General features: G+C 39.5%; 1 protein-coding gene across 3 annotated transcripts in view; it reads right to left on the reverse strand.

Moving 5' to 3' along the window:
* The window catches only part of arfgef1 (ADP-ribosylation factor guanine nucleotide-exchange factor 1 (brefeldin A-inhibited)), an 84,291-nt gene that overhangs the window by 26,662 nt on the left and 40,522 nt on the right, over positions 1–17,107 (reverse strand). Inside the window, exons 6-13 of one of the 3 annotated variants that reach the window (XM_047349557.1) lie at positions 15,676–15,729; positions 11,653–11,995; positions 10,895–11,020; positions 9,811–10,058; positions 8,040–8,173; positions 4,988–5,222; positions 1,650–1,749; positions 654–793 (exon numbers count right to left, since the gene is read on the reverse strand). In XM_047349557.1, coding sequence (XP_047205513.1) covers positions 654–793; positions 1,650–1,749; positions 4,988–5,222; positions 8,040–8,173; positions 9,811–10,058; positions 10,895–11,020; positions 11,653–11,995; positions 15,676–15,729 — 1,380 coding nt within the window. The remainder of the gene's footprint in view (positions 1–653; positions 794–1,649; positions 1,750–4,987; positions 5,223–8,039; positions 8,174–9,810; positions 10,059–10,894; positions 11,021–11,652; positions 11,996–15,675; positions 15,730–17,107) is intronic. The other 2 variants (XM_047349559.1, XM_047349558.1) reach the window with 2 other exon arrangements.

Raw genomic sequence — 17,107 nt, forward strand, 5'->3', positions numbered from 1 at the left:
TCCAGATTAGTTGGTCATGGAGACTGAAGCTAAATGTCTGAGAAGAACTAAAACCTCAATGAATATTTTATGAACCTTTATACCACCGTTCTGTTTCCATATCAGTGACGCAAAAAATGAAGGTAGGAGGCGCCACAAATCATGTTCCTAGGAAACATGTAAAGGCTTTCCAGTCAGTACCTGATAGAAAAGTACGGTAGTGTAAACATCTGTAAAATTGTGTTGACATAAACTGCTGTAATATTTTTGTTTTTTCCTTCCGTTTATTTTTAAAAAGTTGCTCTGTTGTCAGTCTGTGTTTAACAAAGGAAGTCTAGGAATGGTGCCATGACTACGACATCCATTTTCTGTCTAAAAAATTGTCAATCTCTGTGTAAAATCTGCTCATTGGAGATATGATGAAGTTTTAAAGCCTCATGTGACATTTGGGGATTTGTAGAAGTCCACTTTGGTCTAGGCCTCTCTCTAACTAGTCTGCTTTACTTTCCTACACCAACTAGTCTGGATTTATAATAAATTCAGAGCACTGTGTACTGTAGGTAAGATATTGACTGCTTATAACCTTTCAAGAGAACCTTACTTCATAAATCCCAAACTATCCCTTGAAAACAGGCACAGAATCAATAAAGAATAGAAGAAACATAAAAGGTCACCTGTTGGGGTGTTGTGCCGAGCTCGTGACCTCCACGGCCCTGGGCTATTTTTGAGAGGTCGTTGACCAAACGCTCAAATATGTTAGCAGCATTCAAGTCACAGTCGTAGTTCACGTAGATGTCCACCACACTCTGGGCATCTGAACGAGACATATGGGAGAGATTGGTTACAGTGTGTTCATGAAGCCTGAGGAAACCATTTACATAGCACCTTATAAGGTGTGGGGCTAAAAGGATACAAAGATTTTTAAAAGTTACGGTTTAAAACAGCAAAACAAATTCTGTCAGTTGGCTAAAAGTAGGCTACTGCAACTTCCCTTACAAGAAAACACAACAGGCAGTTTGAAAATACTTCCAATTCGGACCATTAAGGTGTGGAAATTTAAAGTTTTCCTGTCCATGACTACATTAAAAGGTATAAAAACTACAGTTTGCAAGCAACATGTAGCATGTCTGTCAAGCAGCCAAATGCAGGCTAGTAATCAGAGGTTGAAATTAGCACCCGCCACCGGCCAAATGTGGGTACATTTATGAAGTAGCGGGTTTGCAATTTGAGCAGGAAAAAAAACTGCATTCAACTTGCACAACTGAGCTGTCGGGGGTAGCAATATGTCTGAGTTGCTTTGAATGCCATTATAAGTTAGAAAAGAAAAACTGAACAGTAACTCTAGCAATGTGTTGCTACATTCCTCAGTGTTTCCCCTAGCATTATCCAAGGGGGGCGGGTCCCCCCCTTTTTTTTTTACTTTTTGTGTGCGAATACTGAAGTACTATGGTATTTTTATACAAGATAATCATACCATGATAATCCCATATAGGTCCAAGCCTACTGCTGTCTTTTATGAATACTTAAATCTATTAATAAATTAAAGTTGATTTAATTAACTGTAAAATTTATAAAATTCTAACATATAAGGTCAGTATTATTCCTTATTGCTGTATCACTAGTGGTGTAGCAGGAGAAAAATTAAGCAAACAAAAAAGAAGAGAGCAAACCTGCACATATTCTGGTGAGGGTTTGTATGACCATCCACTTATGGTCATAAGAGCTTGTGGACGTTTCAAGTATGTAGAGGAAAATCTCTTTGAAGAACACCTGAAGAAAAAGAGATTCACATGGCATCTTAAATGGTAGCCCTACAAAAGGAGCTATCGCAGCTCAACAATCCGAACTACAACGGAGTAATAGGGTCATTGTAGAAAAAGGGAAAAAATAATAACGTGCCAAACTTGAATTAAACTTTCGCCAAAAAACTCCAAAATATCTAGATTCATTTCACATAATTACAAGAGAAAACTTGGATATTCTAAAGGTCGTCCATTTGCAAGTAAAAACAGGATAATTTTCCATGATTAAAGGCATAAATTTATAATATTAAAACTAAGATATTCTCTGTCATTGTAACGTCAGAAATTAGCAGAAAAGAAAATTCCAAAATTTATCAGAAAAAACACGGAAGTTAACTGGAATTAAACATTTGCGATCAAAAAAGCCAGACGTCATAAGGCTGAAGTGGACTGCACCCAGGAGATGTGGTTCTGGTACAGGAAAAGAATCCGGACGTACCACTTACACTTTGGAAATATCCAGATGTGCATCTTGTAAATCTACCACTTCAATCTTAGATGGCGTATGTATTTTCTGTCACAAATGTCTGACTTTATGATCTTAGTTAATTTCTGAGTTTTTTCTGTTATATTTAAATGTTTGATTTTCTTGTGAAATTCTGATTTTACGATGTTAGAGAATATCTTAATTTTAATGTTATACATCAGGCCTGTCGCAATAAGCAATAAATCAAATAATCACGAATTAAATGAATTGCATGATAAATTCAAATGAGCTCGATAATATTTGTTTTGTTTTCCTTGTGTCTCCCTCTCTTTCTACTGGATGACAAACGTATTCTGTCTGAATAACTTCAAAGAAGGTTTTTCTCAACTAAACCCGGCAATGCAACTAACCTGCATCTGTACCAAAAACATAATCATCCGATGCAATTTTCCCACCAGGGAAAAAAACAACAACCGGGCCGTCTTTGTCTTCCTGACAATCGACAATCATTGGAGCGTAGCTACAGATTCACATATGGCCTTTTGAGGCATCTGCTCTTATTCAAATTAAGTGCTTTTGTTGTTAGTTTGCACTTTTTGTTTATAAAACCTGCAGTTTTGCCTGTTTTCCCTATCCGAGCATAATGACAATTTTGTTTGCAGAGACGTCATAATCCATTTTATTTATAGTTTTTGGTTTATTTATTTATTTTGTATATTTAAATGTCTTCCAGTTCCAGTGTTAAATGTTCTTTAGAAATTAAAGTTTACTGATCTTAACAGGGTGTAGTTACTGGCATTATTATTCCATTATCATTATATTAGTTGAAACTGGTCTCCAAATGACAATATTATTGTTTATCACAATATTTTCACAAAATAGTTTTCCACTATAGTTTCGACAAGGTCTTTTTAGATCATAAGATTATGTTTCAATAAGCACAATCTGTTATGTTAACCTACAACAGCAAAATCAACCCCTAACTATCGTGATGGCGCCGCTGATGGCCGCCTTGGAGCTTTGCTCTCTCGTTTTCTGAATGTTTTTGTGTTTTGTGGTGTCCTCCATGTTCATCCCATTCAGACACAAATTCTTGTCTGGGGCTACACTTCATCCTACAGCACCTCGACCATCCAGGATGTAAGCCAGGATCATGTTTGTGGACTTCAGCTCAGCCTTCAACACTAGCAAGACAGACATCTTCCACCAGAAGCTCATCCAGCTCAAAGTCCCGGCCTCCGCCTGTCAGTGGATCACCAGATTCCTGAAGAACCGGCAGCAGCAGGTGAGGCTGGGGAGCATCTTCTCCTGCACAAGAACCATCAGCATTGGCACCCCAGCAGCACCCGTGCCCCCCAGGGGTGTGTTCTCTCCCCACTCCTCTTCTCCCTCTACAGAAATGACTGGACCTCAGCCGACCCGTCCGTGAAACTCCTGAAGTTTGCAGATGACACCACTGTTATTGGACTGATCCAGGACAGTGATGAGTCTGCATACAGACAGGAGGTGGATCGGATGCTGCACTGGTGGGGTCAGAACCACCTGGAACTTAACCCACTCAAGACTGTGGCGATGATGGTGGACTAGGAAAAAACCACCCCAACTTAACCCCCTCCATAAAACACTGTCTGCTGTGGATCACTTCCAGTTGCTAGGAACCACCATATCTTGAAAACCTGAGATGGTCTTCACACATAGACACTGTTCGAAAGAAGGCCCAGCAGAAACTGTACTTCCTGAGGCAACTCAAGAAGTTCAACCTTCCACAGGAGCTGCTGGTCATCTTCAACATTGCCATTATTCAGTCTGTCCTGTCTTCATCCATCTCAGTGTGGTTTGGCTCATCCACAAAACAAGACAGGTCCAGACTGCAACAAACAATCAGGTCTGCAAAGAGAATCATCAGGGCTGACATTCCCTCCATCCAGAACTTATACAGGTCTGGGGTCAGGAAAAGGGCAGCTCAAATCTCTGCAGACCCCACACACCCTGCACACAACCTGTTTAGGCTTATACCTTCGGGTCGGCGCTACAGAGCACTGTTTACTAAAACCAGCCGCCACAGAGACAGTTTCTTCCCCCAGGCTGTTTCTCAGATGAACATTGGACAGTCAGTTCCAGAACATCACCATGCATACTTGCCTCACTTGGATCTCTCGTTATATTCCATTGTGAGATCAATTGTGTATGTATGTATATTTAAAAATTATATTCTTTATTGTTGAGAGCAAAGTGTATCGGAGTCAAATTCCTTGTTTGTCTGTACAAACTTGGCAATAAAGCTAATTCTGATTGCAGAGTTTTTATGGAGTCTAATAAAAAGCTATAAAAAGCCTTAAGTCTAATAATCCATACTTCTGGCCTTAAACATGTAAATTGTGTCTAGATTTTCCTTTCTGGGTCTAGAATTTGTACATTTATATAGAAAATGCTTCTTTTGCAGCCTTTAGGGAAGTTTTTTATATTTTATACACAAATACCTAATTTATTATTTTGTGTTTCAAATATCTATTATTTTTGCTCGGCTCTTGACTTTTTTAATTTTGAGCCCCATAAATTCAAGCTTAACATCCCTAGTTCAGTGTCTTCTGCCAGAGGTGTTAATTTTTTTTGTTTTGTTACTCTTTTAAAAATGGTTAGCTGGATTTAAAAGTTTACCCAGTGTACCTATCCAACACAATTTTCCATAGACATTTTTTAATCTTACTTGGCTATTTAAGCAGTCAGGAGTTCCAGTAAAAAGAAAATCTTTCTAAATGACCAGAAGCAAACATGTTACCTCGATTTGCATCTTGAGGTGGGTCTTAAAGTGGGAGAGCAGAGTAAGGAAGATGGAGAGGGAGAGCTCAAAGACTTCAGGCACAGAAGAGACGCCGTTCTTGGACAACGCCACGCACAAATACTGCTTGATGGCGTTTATGAACATCTCGTTGGTCTTGAAGATGGGCCCAGCGTTCTGCAGGATGGACAGCAGAAGCTGGAGAGACAACACCTTCGATCGCAGCTCGTGGGACCTGAGGCAGCCAGAAGAAGAGCTTTGATAGTTATATTATTTACATTGAAATGTATATTCAAAAGGTGATACAAGACAGCAACACTGAGATCAGTTTGCAGATCTGCTCTCTCAAAGTCTCTGTCATGGGTGGATTGATTCAACATTTCATTTCATTGTTTTTTTTTGTTTTTTTTTTAAACCTAAAATAATGTGGCATCCATTTGGATTTACATTCCCACCCAGAATATGTTGCAAAAACTGCTTTTACTGCAATTACAGCCGCACTACTTCTGGAGAATGTGTGTCAGTTTGCACATCTAGACACAAAGTTTTGCCCATTCTTTATGTCAGACTAGCTCAGGTTCAGTCAGACTGACAGAGGACACCCTATCAGACTCACTGCCATATTTACATCTGGATGTTGAGCGGGCCATTTGAACACATGAATATACTTTGACCTAAACCATTCCACTATAGCTCTGGCTGCATGTTTATAGCCAGCTGGAAGGTGAACCTTCAATCACGTCTCAAACCTGTTGCAGCCTCTAACTGGTTTCCTTCCAGGATTGCCCTGTATTTAGCTCCATCTGTCTTCCCTCAACTCTAACCAGCTCCCCTGTCCCTGTCCCACAGCATGATGCGACCACCGCCGTATCTCACTATAGGGGGTGATATCTTCATTTTTTGCCTCGTATACATTTTACAAGAAGGTCAAAACGTTTTCCCCTGTTTAATGTGACCTCTGCATGGTTTCTTTCTGCCACTCTTCCAAGAAGGTCAGATTTGCCCATAGTTTTCACCGCAATTAATTCTCCTGAGACGTGGATCTCTGCAGCTCCAGCAGAGTTCTCTCTAGGCTGCTTTATTGATCAATGCTCTCCTTGCTTATCAGTTTTAGTCAAGGTCTAGTAGGTTTGCATCTATCACGTTCTTTTTACATTTTCAGATGATTCAACAGTGCTCCATGAGATGTCTGAAGTTTATTTTATGACCTAACCCTGCTTCAAAGTTCTCCACAACTGTATCCCTGATGCTTTGTTCCTTGGTCTTTATGCCTTGAACGGGAATTACAACAGTTTACAAAGTGAGAGGGCATGAGGAGATGAGTCTGCAGCAGATAGTTTAAAATCATTAGCAAAACTGACAAAGAAAATGCTCAGGGTTGACAATCAAAGAGACTGCATGCACAACCTCTGTCTGTCTGCATGTTTCTTGTGTAGCAGAAGGGCAAGGGAAAGAAACAACTGAATTTCAACAAATAACGTAAATTCAGCTACTTTTTATGCTGGGTTTAACTGCTCCTCTTTTGATGCTTCCCCTCATTTCAATTACTGGGAAGCAGACAAAAGAGGATTTAAGTGTCAAAACAACATTATTTCGCTTTTTTGAACAATTTATTAAGTTAGATCCAATTACAGATTTATGATTATATACAATTCATTGGCAAGAAATATTTGTCTTGACCAAGTTTCTATAATTGGCTTTAGTAGGAAATAAATTAATAGCAAACTGCATTTTTGTGTCAAAAAATCCCTTTAGTAAAGGCAATAAAGTGGACCAGAAGATCACTTATAGAGTAGTAAGGACTCTACAAGAGAGTAAATCTTTTGGCCGCATTTATGTTGCCACGTAGTGAAGCACTGCATCGGTGGTATTTGAAAATAAAAATACAACCTTCACATTTCCTGCATGTATTAAGCGTCAACCACCCTCGAAAATAAAAAATCTATTTGGACAAAGCAGAAAAGCTGAAAAGAAAGAAAAAAGTAAATAAATAAGAATAAAATGGCTGAACTCTTATTGAAAGGTAGTTCATGTCAGCATTTAGAGGTGAAGACAGAAGCTCAGGTGTGTCAAATGTGATCCTAGACACGATAGTTCAGCTGCAGATGTGAGAGAGTGAAATATCTGGCAAATAAACCTTGTTAGAAGAGTAAATGTTTATATATGATACAGACACAGGACATCAGCCTTCAGGAAACACTACATAGACACACAATTTAAGCACTTCATTACAACAGAGCAGCGACCAAAGCTGTTCAAGACAGCTTAGACTACATTTCTTTAAGATTAAATTGCCTGAAAAAAGCAAAGAAATAAAAGAGAGAGTTGCAATAGAGTTTCAGGTAGGAGCTAAATGCAGAAAATCCAGCTTCTACAAAAGGTATAACTTTTGGTACAATCCTATTTCCCCTGAGAGAAGCGTGTTCAGAAGAAATATTAAATCTGAACAAAAATAATTTACTTTGCATTTGTGGTGCTTTGAAAAAAAGAGGAAGGATTAAAAGGGCTCCTGTGCTTCATGATACGAGGAGGTGATTCAGAAAATGCTGACTGACGTCTCACTGCCTCCATAACCAATGAAATTTAACAAAAAAAAACACACTACAGTGCGGGCGATCCTCATTTTAAACCATGACTCACGATGTCAGAGAAAGAATAAAAACCGAGGAATTAAAAGGCTTTTTTATTCAGCCTCTGCAAGAAATGAAATCACAAAGGGTCCAAGAAGTTTAACTGAGTAAAATTTTACATCTCAGATTTCAAGCAGCTTAGAATAAAAACTGGCTAGATGTTAAATCCAACAGCTAAATAAACTAGAGGTCACTATTAGATGTTGATTAACTGTCAATCAGTGACACAAACCAAGAAATTATAGCACAATAAAAGCACAATAAACACAACTTCCTGTAAGCTGAAAGAATTACATTTCTCCTATGATTTAGCAGCAATAAATATATTTAAACATAAGTAAGTAGTAAGCTTTTCACCAAATGAGTCTTTGCAAAGATAATTTTTTTCTTAATTATGTAAAAAAAAAACAACTAAATCTTACTTTGGATCAGGTGGTCCATCCGACAGCGGCTTCATCGACAGCTTGCAGAGAGAGCGAAAGACGAGAAACGCATCCTTCTGGAGGATGTGGGAGAACTTGGCGCCTGGCGGCTGGCCGCCTGTTGCTCCTGATTCCTAAAGGAACGTAAAAAGAAGCAGAGAGTTCAACAAACGTCTTTAATCTTCTAGGCTATTCAACATCATGACTGAAGCCCTACAGATCAATGAGCTTCTTTCACCGTGATCACAGCTCAGAGCAATTATGCTGACCTGCAAAAGTCATGCACAACTGGATGAAGAGGGTGTTTGCTTAGGACATAACAAGAAAACGTACCCTACCCTGCAATGGTGTTTCTGCTTTTTCTTTCACAATTTGTCTCGTTAAAACCTGGAACTTCCCTTATTGGGATTGTCTGCGACTGAGCAACACAAGTCAATACTTTCACTGCAAATACAGCTGCAAGTCTTTACCAGCTTTGTGCATCTAGAAACGGGATGTTTTACCCATATTTCAATGCTAAATTGCTCAAGTTGAGTCAGGTTGGATGGAGAGCATCCAAGCAGCAGTTTTTCCAAGTCTTGCGACAGAGCCTCAACTGGATTTAGGTTTGGACTTTGACTAGGCCATTCCAACAGCTGATTAGGCCTTGATTTTAAAATATTCCTTTATTGCTCTGGCTGTGTGTTCAGGGTCCTCGTTCTACAGGAAAGTGAACCTTCTCCCGGTTTATTTTACACGTAAAATCCACATTAGGCAGTGAGTTACAGAGTAAGATGTTATAGGAAAATCCCAGCAGGAAAAATCAGACTGCAAAAGTTCAGGCGCAGCGCAAATGTGTGTTTAATCTATTGTCTTTCTTTCCTTCATTCAGAAAGCATAGAGGAGGACGGCTCGGGCAGCACAGTTATTTATTCATTAACCAAACATATCAGATTCCTCTGATCACATCACTGCAGCACACCTATTTGGAAATGTAAAAAAAGTCCAGAGTTCAGCTGGCTTCACAACAATTTACGGAGAAGCACCAGAGAGGATTTCACACACATTCAGGTGCTGCTACATTAAGGGAAGTTAAAGTTTATGGTCATTATAGTTTGAATTTAAGACCAAAGTGAACCTAACAATCTACTTCTTGCTTGACATCTCAGCTTGATTTTAACCTACTTACTAACTAAAGCAGGCAAAATCTACCATTACCCATTTAAGTTGGTGGTTTTCAGCTCTTGCATGTGACTCCAGTGCTTTAACAGATAAAGGTTACAAAGCTTCAATACCTTGAAACATTTTACATTAAGCTTCATTATGAAAGGTTTCAGCCAACTGCTGAAATTCCCATTTTCAACCCACATCTTGTGAAATATACATGTTTTATGACAGAGGAAATCAGTGGAAAACTAACCAGAGATTTTATTTCTCTAAAGAAACTACCATGACCCGGCTTTGGAAGGAGAACATTTTCCACGGCTTTATGGGAAGGTCCAGCTGCATATTAATTAAACCATCAATAATTATTTAAATGTGTCGGGTAACAAAAATGATTGTTTAGTGCCCTGGAACATGGACAGTGTAGTTTTGTCAACACATTATGATTGGTGGAACCAGCAAAACACAAAGTTCAGACTTAGCTAAAGACATGTTTAACTCCTAGTACAGACATTCAAGGCCCAACATTCAGTCTCTTAAATTTAAAACTTAAAGACCGGTTTAGACCAAGGCCAAACGGAGCACGTCTGAGAACCGGTACCCTAGCTCTGCTCTCTTACTTCCTCACCTGAGTATCGGTGGAGGAGACGGACAGTCTGTCATCAGGCAACGAGGGCGTAAAGCTAGCAGAAATAGGCGTGCCGGGAATGCCGTTTGCATGGACGTGCTCGCTGTCGCTCCCCACTGTCCCCTCATCCTCCATCGAGCTCTGGGTGCCCTCCGTCGTTGCCTCGGCCGGCGCCGACTCTGCTGGCTCACCCTCGCCGGTTGCCTCCTTGGTGTCGGAGCAGAGGTTCACTGGGTCCAGGCAGTGACCTACAGTCACAATAAGTAGAGGAGGAGACTCATTCATGGCGTCGCCTTTAAACATGTTTTAGGAGACTGTAGCATAAAGCAACCTGGCTAAAATCGACTTGGCTAAGCCAAAAACAATAACAGTAACATTATCATTAACATTAAGCTAGTCTCTCAAAATATATTCCTTAATATTCCCCAACTGCTGTTATGATGACATGTGGTTAAATATCTTTACTGTGCAAACAAACACCTGGACAGCGTTTTAGTTAAAAAGAAAATAAATATTCCTTGAGTCACATCTGCAAAGCTCTCTGACATCCCGGAGGAAGAACTCTGATTGGCTAACTTCAGTCTCATTGGCTGCGACAAATATGACAACTCCCACATTCCCCTAAACTCTCATTCTGATTTTTATCCCAAACCAATCAATGATTTTTTTCTAAACACAGCGAACACACAAAGCTTCTGTGAATTAACAGGTGCTTGAAGAATTTTAGCATTTAATCCGTTTCAGAAAAAGAGCTGCCATTTCATTCCAACTTCCAGTGCACAAGTAGTGTTCAGTTTAAAACAATAACATGTGTCTTGTGTGTTAACTGCTTTTTCTCATTAGTTAATTAGACTTGCTTCCTTTTCCTAATAATGTTTAGTAAACTTTTAAATGCATACTGTCTCAATGAATACTAATTCAATTAAATGAAATCTCTTCTTTCTTTTTCCAGGTCATTGGAACACACGGTTCAGTCAGATGACAAAGAAAACCAAAATAAAAACACGAGCATAGAGCAGACTGGGAGCTTGGAGGAACTCTGAGCTACTTCCTTTGAAATACATAATAACAAAGCATGTCTCACCTCCAGCCACAGTGTTGACCACCTCCTGCAAAATACTCTGGACAATTTCCTGGGCTTTCTCCTCGTAGTTTTGGGTTTCCTCATCCTCTTCCTCACCTGCTCCTTCATGCTGTTTGGATGCTGCATCTGAGCATAACCCGCAAATACAGTTAGGATGTGATTTAAAGACATTGTTGCTTTAACAATAAATAAATAAATAATGAATAAAAATGGAAGTTAAAGTAAAAAAAAGTACAAAAATAAAAGAATATATTAACAAAAGACAGAATTTATTCTTTATATTTAACATTTGTTATATTGGTACTTGTAGTGAGGGAGCACTATGAGTTCATCCTGCTTACTTTTATAAGCTACATGTACTGTGAATCTCCAAGTGTAAAAAGGTGCAAATATTTAACTAATTCATGTTTACGTGTACATTTTAAATGTCAGATCAAATTGTTTTGTTATTGAGTGAAATAAGGGCCTAATTAATTTACCCATCTGACCCATTTGTAGGGTTTTTTTTACTAACGTGTATTTATGCTAAACTTACAATAAAACTCGAGATGCTTTGGTGAGACAAAATGCTTTGCACTTTGGCACAAAGCATGCAACCCAGTCTGTCTACTCTTGGCATCAAGCGGGAGATCCAGCTCACCATTTATTGCACAGAATAAAAGCAGAACAGCACTTCTTCAAGGTGCAACTGACAGATAAGTTCTATTTTTTATCTAATCTTTATACAGGTTTACATAAAATAATGGTAAAAATCCCACTTTGTACTGCTGCAGTGGCTTGGTCTGCCTCGGTCTGCTCGTTTTCAGCCGCGCAGAACTCAGAACCTTTTTCAGGATCCGGGTTCTCGTCAGGGGCCGGCTGCTCTCCCTGATCCTCGTGCTCCCCCGACACAGACCTGCAGCTGCTGGACTCTGGGGCCGGCGTCGAAGGGGTGGACGGAGTGGAGGGAGAGGCGATGCTGGGAGTCGCAGGGCTGATGGGGCCATTGGCCTCCTGGGTCGGAGCCTTGCTGGGTGGGTGAACGTGACTCTGGAGCTGGGGGGATTCTGGCTCGGTGTGCTGCCGGTGCCGCTCTCTCTCCAGCTGTTTAGCTTCCTGCAGCTGACAGAGGGGTGGGAGACAGACGCAGGCCAAAAAAAAAAAGACAAAAAAGAAAGAAAAACAGACACAGAAGTGAGAGAAAAATCATTATTAGAAAGCAGCATGGATTAGAAACTTAAGTAGGAAAACATTGGTTAAGATCGTGTCTGCCTTTCCTGTTTGGACACTGAGCCTCAGCAGGGTTACAAGACCGTTTCTGTTCTCTCCCCAACATATACTTGGTGTGTCAGCATAAATCTGCTGTGTGTCTGTGTGGAAATGCACATAAATATGCTAAGAGCAAAACGGCATGCTACTTAAACAGCAATGAGACAAAGTGAATCACTTCATGCTGGCCGGTACGTGTTGGGTCCATTTACGTTTGCTGGTGGCAGAAAGCATTTTTGTTGGGAAATGACTAAAATTTACAGCAACCACTTGGATGATGTGTGTCATGCCTGCTTATAAAGAGCAGACTGGCTGCTGGATGATGGTAACATTTGGTTTTATTCACATTGGGATGGACGATACAGACTTAAATCATTATCATGATACTTTGAGGTACTTTTGGGTGTAATAATAAAAGTATTTAAAATAATCAGGCTTTTGGCTATAAGCCTTTACTAATCATAATACTCAATAAATAAAAGCTACACACTGTCAAACTGGCTATTTCCATACACCTGTTACATAAAGAGGTGCAACTGAATATTTAAATAGAATGCAATAATAGTAACAGTGATTGCTTTGTGTTGATATTTAGTGCTGCTCTTATTAAACCAAACGTAGCCATCCAGCCTGTTTAGGGGGTCTTCAGACATCAGAGTTTAGTGGTATCACAACAAATCTCTATTTTTAACTGCAGAAATCTTTATTTCTCTATTATGAGAAATGCTACGCTTCTTGCCCATCCCTAGTTCTGACTTGAATCTGACAGAGAATCTGTAAATGGAGCTAAATGATTAGGGCGATGGCAAGGAGGCCAAACTCACCTGGCGCTGATCACCTAAGATAAAATGCCATCAGAATACCAGAAGAAACATATAAAAAGCTGGTCAGCATTTACAAGAAAGGCTTAATTGTTGTAATGCAGATAACGATATTCCATTGATTGTTATTCAATAAAGGCATTTGTTTAATTGAAGTTAAATAAAACCACATAAATATTACTCCTTTTACAAGAATGTATTTATGAGATGTCCGTGTCATCACCCATCAGAAACTAACTTCTTCTTTGAATCCTTCAATGACGATACTATTAACTCTAAATCTGCTTGGAGTATGAATAATTTTGGGCTTAACTGTATCTGTGCTGTTAATAAACGACACCATTTAAACAGGAAAAAACAACTTTCAATATGGTAAAAAGAACACCAACAAGCAGAGCAAATTGTCTCAGCCAACTTAAAATACCAGCTTTGCAATCCAAGTGCATTTGCAGACTTGCAGAGACTAAAAGGTTAAAAAGAAAATCACACAGGTAGAGTCGACAGTCGGGAAGCTGGACGGGACTTTTGAAAATGTAAATAAAGTGACACGTTCACAAATTCACAGTGATATGGCTCCAGTGAGACATTTACCTACACTCACCATGGGTATGTCTTATTGCCTAAAGCTGTGTTCTAAGTGTGCAATTGTTTTCTGTCTTTTTAATTTTCAAAGAATCGACAGGAACACCAACCGGCGATCTCAAGCAATGTCAGAAAGTTCTTAGGAAAATGCTGCTGTGACCGACGTCTGATTATATTTCTCCTCTGCCAGCCACGAACACTTCTACAGCTGTTTTCTTGTCCTTCTCTTCCTCTCGATAATGAGGTGATAACATTAACCTGTCATCCATTCACTGCGGCACTGACACATCCATCAGATCTTTTCATCATGGTTCTCTGTGGGGAACAAGTCTTGTAGTCTGGCCTTCTCTGTCGTACAGTGAGCCAGGTTGCTATCAACATCTTACATCAAGTCTTGCGAGATGTTTGACGGTGCGTGCCGTACATCGCGTCGTTCATTGTGGCCTACAGTAATGCATTCAATCTGTTTTTGTTTTTTTTGTTAGGGTAGGATGATAATAAAACTTTAATGAATTGATTGGTCATGGGGGAAAAGTGTTTGATTATGTTTTTACATGTTATTTTATGGGCTGTACTACTAATTGTACTTTTTACCCAAATTATCAATCAATCATAAATTACAAGTTTGAAACTAGCGTAGATTTTCTGTAATGAAAACATGCTCAAAGTTATACATAAAATGTAAAATATAAACACAATCCCCACAGATTGGACTAGACATTTGGTATGACGCACCTCACCAACACGGTATTTGTAGGCCCACCTGGACGTTTAATCATTCCTCTTGGCATAATTGGTTAAATTCATTTAAAATCAAGGTGAGGTCACTGTAGAGCAGCAAATTTTTTTTCGCTCTTCTTTAATCATGGCATTTCCATCTCGCTCCTTGACTTTAGGCACCATAGTCACTAAGATCTAGATTTGGTGCTGGCTTAAATGACAATGAGAGTCCATCCAGGTGGCCACATATATTATTGGTAGGTTTGAATGTCTGACACATAAAGTTAAATTAACTACCAAATATTGCCAGGCATTCTTTTTTATATTTGCAATATTGCAAACTTCCAAACTACGAAGGTAATTTGATTTATTGTCCTGTTAGAACAACCACTTCTATCAAAGTTTCAACCATCTATAAATTTCTGTTTTGGAGAAAGGATCAAAGTCAAGATTTGTCCAATTTATAATTAAAGGGCAACAAATTATAAAAGCATTCATGCCCATGATAAAGTGTATTTAAACATCTGATCGGAGGTTAACCTAATGAAAACTGGAAATAAGAGGACAAATCTGGTGAGACTGGGGACAAGTATGAATGTTTCCTTTTCTGATTTATTGCGAGAATCTCTGAAAAGCTGCTCCCAAGATCAACGTCTACTTTTAATTGGACTAAGGTTTGAAGTGGTTTAAAACCACACCCTTATTAGAAGCTGTTCCATTCCAATTAAACAGGACTGTCGCTATTGTCACATGAAAACCTGACAGATTTAAGTCATCGACACAGCCTTTCTACATAAGCGATTAGTATTGAAGAGGAGCAGCGAAGGGAGCAGACAAATGTACTGCAGGGGACAGACGAGGCAGCGCAAACAAACTAAGCTCATTATTTAAATGCCACCTCAGTCGGATGGTGAAGGCTGCGTGAGACAAACACTGCGTGTGTGTATGTGTGTGTGTGTGTGTGATCACACCATGCTGAGCTGCAGCCAGTGGGATGCATCTACACACAAATACAGAAAATTGATCTCCTGTGGGCAGGGACAGGACGTAAAGTCCGCCTTGTCTCTCAATCCTCTGCTTTTACTACTCTTTCTGTGTCTGACTTGTTATCAGTCACATATCACTGCACATATTGAATATAAAAGCTTTCACCACTTCCTGGTGCAATTAAAAACTAATGTTGTGGAAAAGCAAGATGAGCGAGAGAGGCGACAGCAAGCAATAAGATGGAAAGAGTGTGCAGCATTCATGTGCAGTGTTGGAGCAAAGAAAGAGAACGAATGAGTCACGGATGAATGAGGGAGGGTCAAAAAAAAAAAAATAAGCTGAATGCCCAAACACAGATGCACAGGAAAGAGTTGAAAGAGTTCTGATCAGGCAATGTCACGGGCAGTCCTGCACGCTTTTTACCTGGCGGTCACGCTTTCTGGAGGCCAGAGACCAAGATAGCTTGTGATTTGTAAGCTATATGTCCAAAAAGGGGGGAGGGAGGGAGGCAGGTGAGGAGGGGAGAAGTGTCATTCAAAAAGAAAAAGATGAGATTAGAGTAAGCTGTTTTTTTTTGTTGATACGATAATACTGGTGCATCTCAACAAATTACAATTATCACCGGAAAGTGAATTAACTTCAATAATCAAACGAGAACCCAAACTATTAAACACAGTAGATGTATTACCTACAGAGTGATTTATTTGCTGTTAATGTTTATCATTCTGGATTATAGCTGATAAAATCAAAATCAAGACCAATATTAAAATGAATAAAGAAACTTCGGCCTTCCACTAAAAGGTATGCCTGTGTACTGAACAGTATATTTACTCCATATCTGGTCGGGCCTCCTTTTGTATGAATTATTGCATCAACGAGGCGTGGTATGGATGTGGTTCTGCTGAGGTGTTCGCAAAGCCCAGGTTGCTTTGATAGTCGCCTTCAGCTTGTTTGCTTTGTTAGTCTGGTGTCTCTCATCTTCCTTTTAACAATACTCCAAAGATTCTCTATGGGGTTTAGGTGAGGCGAAACAAGCCAAACAGGCACAGTGGGTCACAATGCTATTTACAGCAAGTATTGAAATAAAATCAGCAGCGTTAATCTCATCAGCAGAGGGAAGCATGACATGCTCGTTCAAGTTCCTGGGAGATGGCCATGACCACTTAGGACTTGGCTCCACAAAACATAACTGACTGTGGGAGCTTCATACTGGACCTTAAACAATGTTGATTCCATGCCACTCTTCTCCTTTTCCAGATTCAAGGACCTTGATTTCCAAATGAAGTGAATAATTAACTTTCATCAGAAAAACAAGGAGTTTAAATAACTGAGCATTTAACAAAATTCCAAAACTTTTTCTCCTTGTCCCATTGAAGAGACTCATGACATTGTGTCTAATTATTCAGAAGTGGCTTTACATAAGGAATGAGACTGATGTAGCCCATGTCCTGGATACATCTGTGAGTGGTGGATGTTGAAGTTCTGACTCCAGCCACAATCCAAGGCGTGGGAATCTCCCCTAAAGCCTTGAATTGGCTTTGCTTCACAGTCCTGCAGTTTTTCTTGTTGCTTGTGCACTTTTTTCTACCAAAGGTTTTTCTTCCACTTAACTTTCCATCAATATTCTTTCATACAACACTCTGAACAGCCAGCTTCTTAAGCAATAACCTTTGGTGGCATACCTACCTTGTAGAGAGTCTGAATGACAACTGTCAAGTCAGCAGATTTACCCATTATAGCCTGGGCCATAACATTACACTTCATTAAACACTGTGTGTATTGAATCTATACTAGTTGTACAATTTGAATTGAATTATTGAAATTAATTTACTTAGCAACGACACTCTAAATTACT

Source organism: Girardinichthys multiradiatus, chromosome 21, assembly GCF_021462225.1.
Source record: "Girardinichthys multiradiatus isolate DD_20200921_A chromosome 21, DD_fGirMul_XY1, whole genome shotgun sequence".
NCBI classification, from domain to species: Eukaryota; Metazoa; Chordata; class Actinopteri; order Cyprinodontiformes; family Goodeidae; genus Girardinichthys; species Girardinichthys multiradiatus.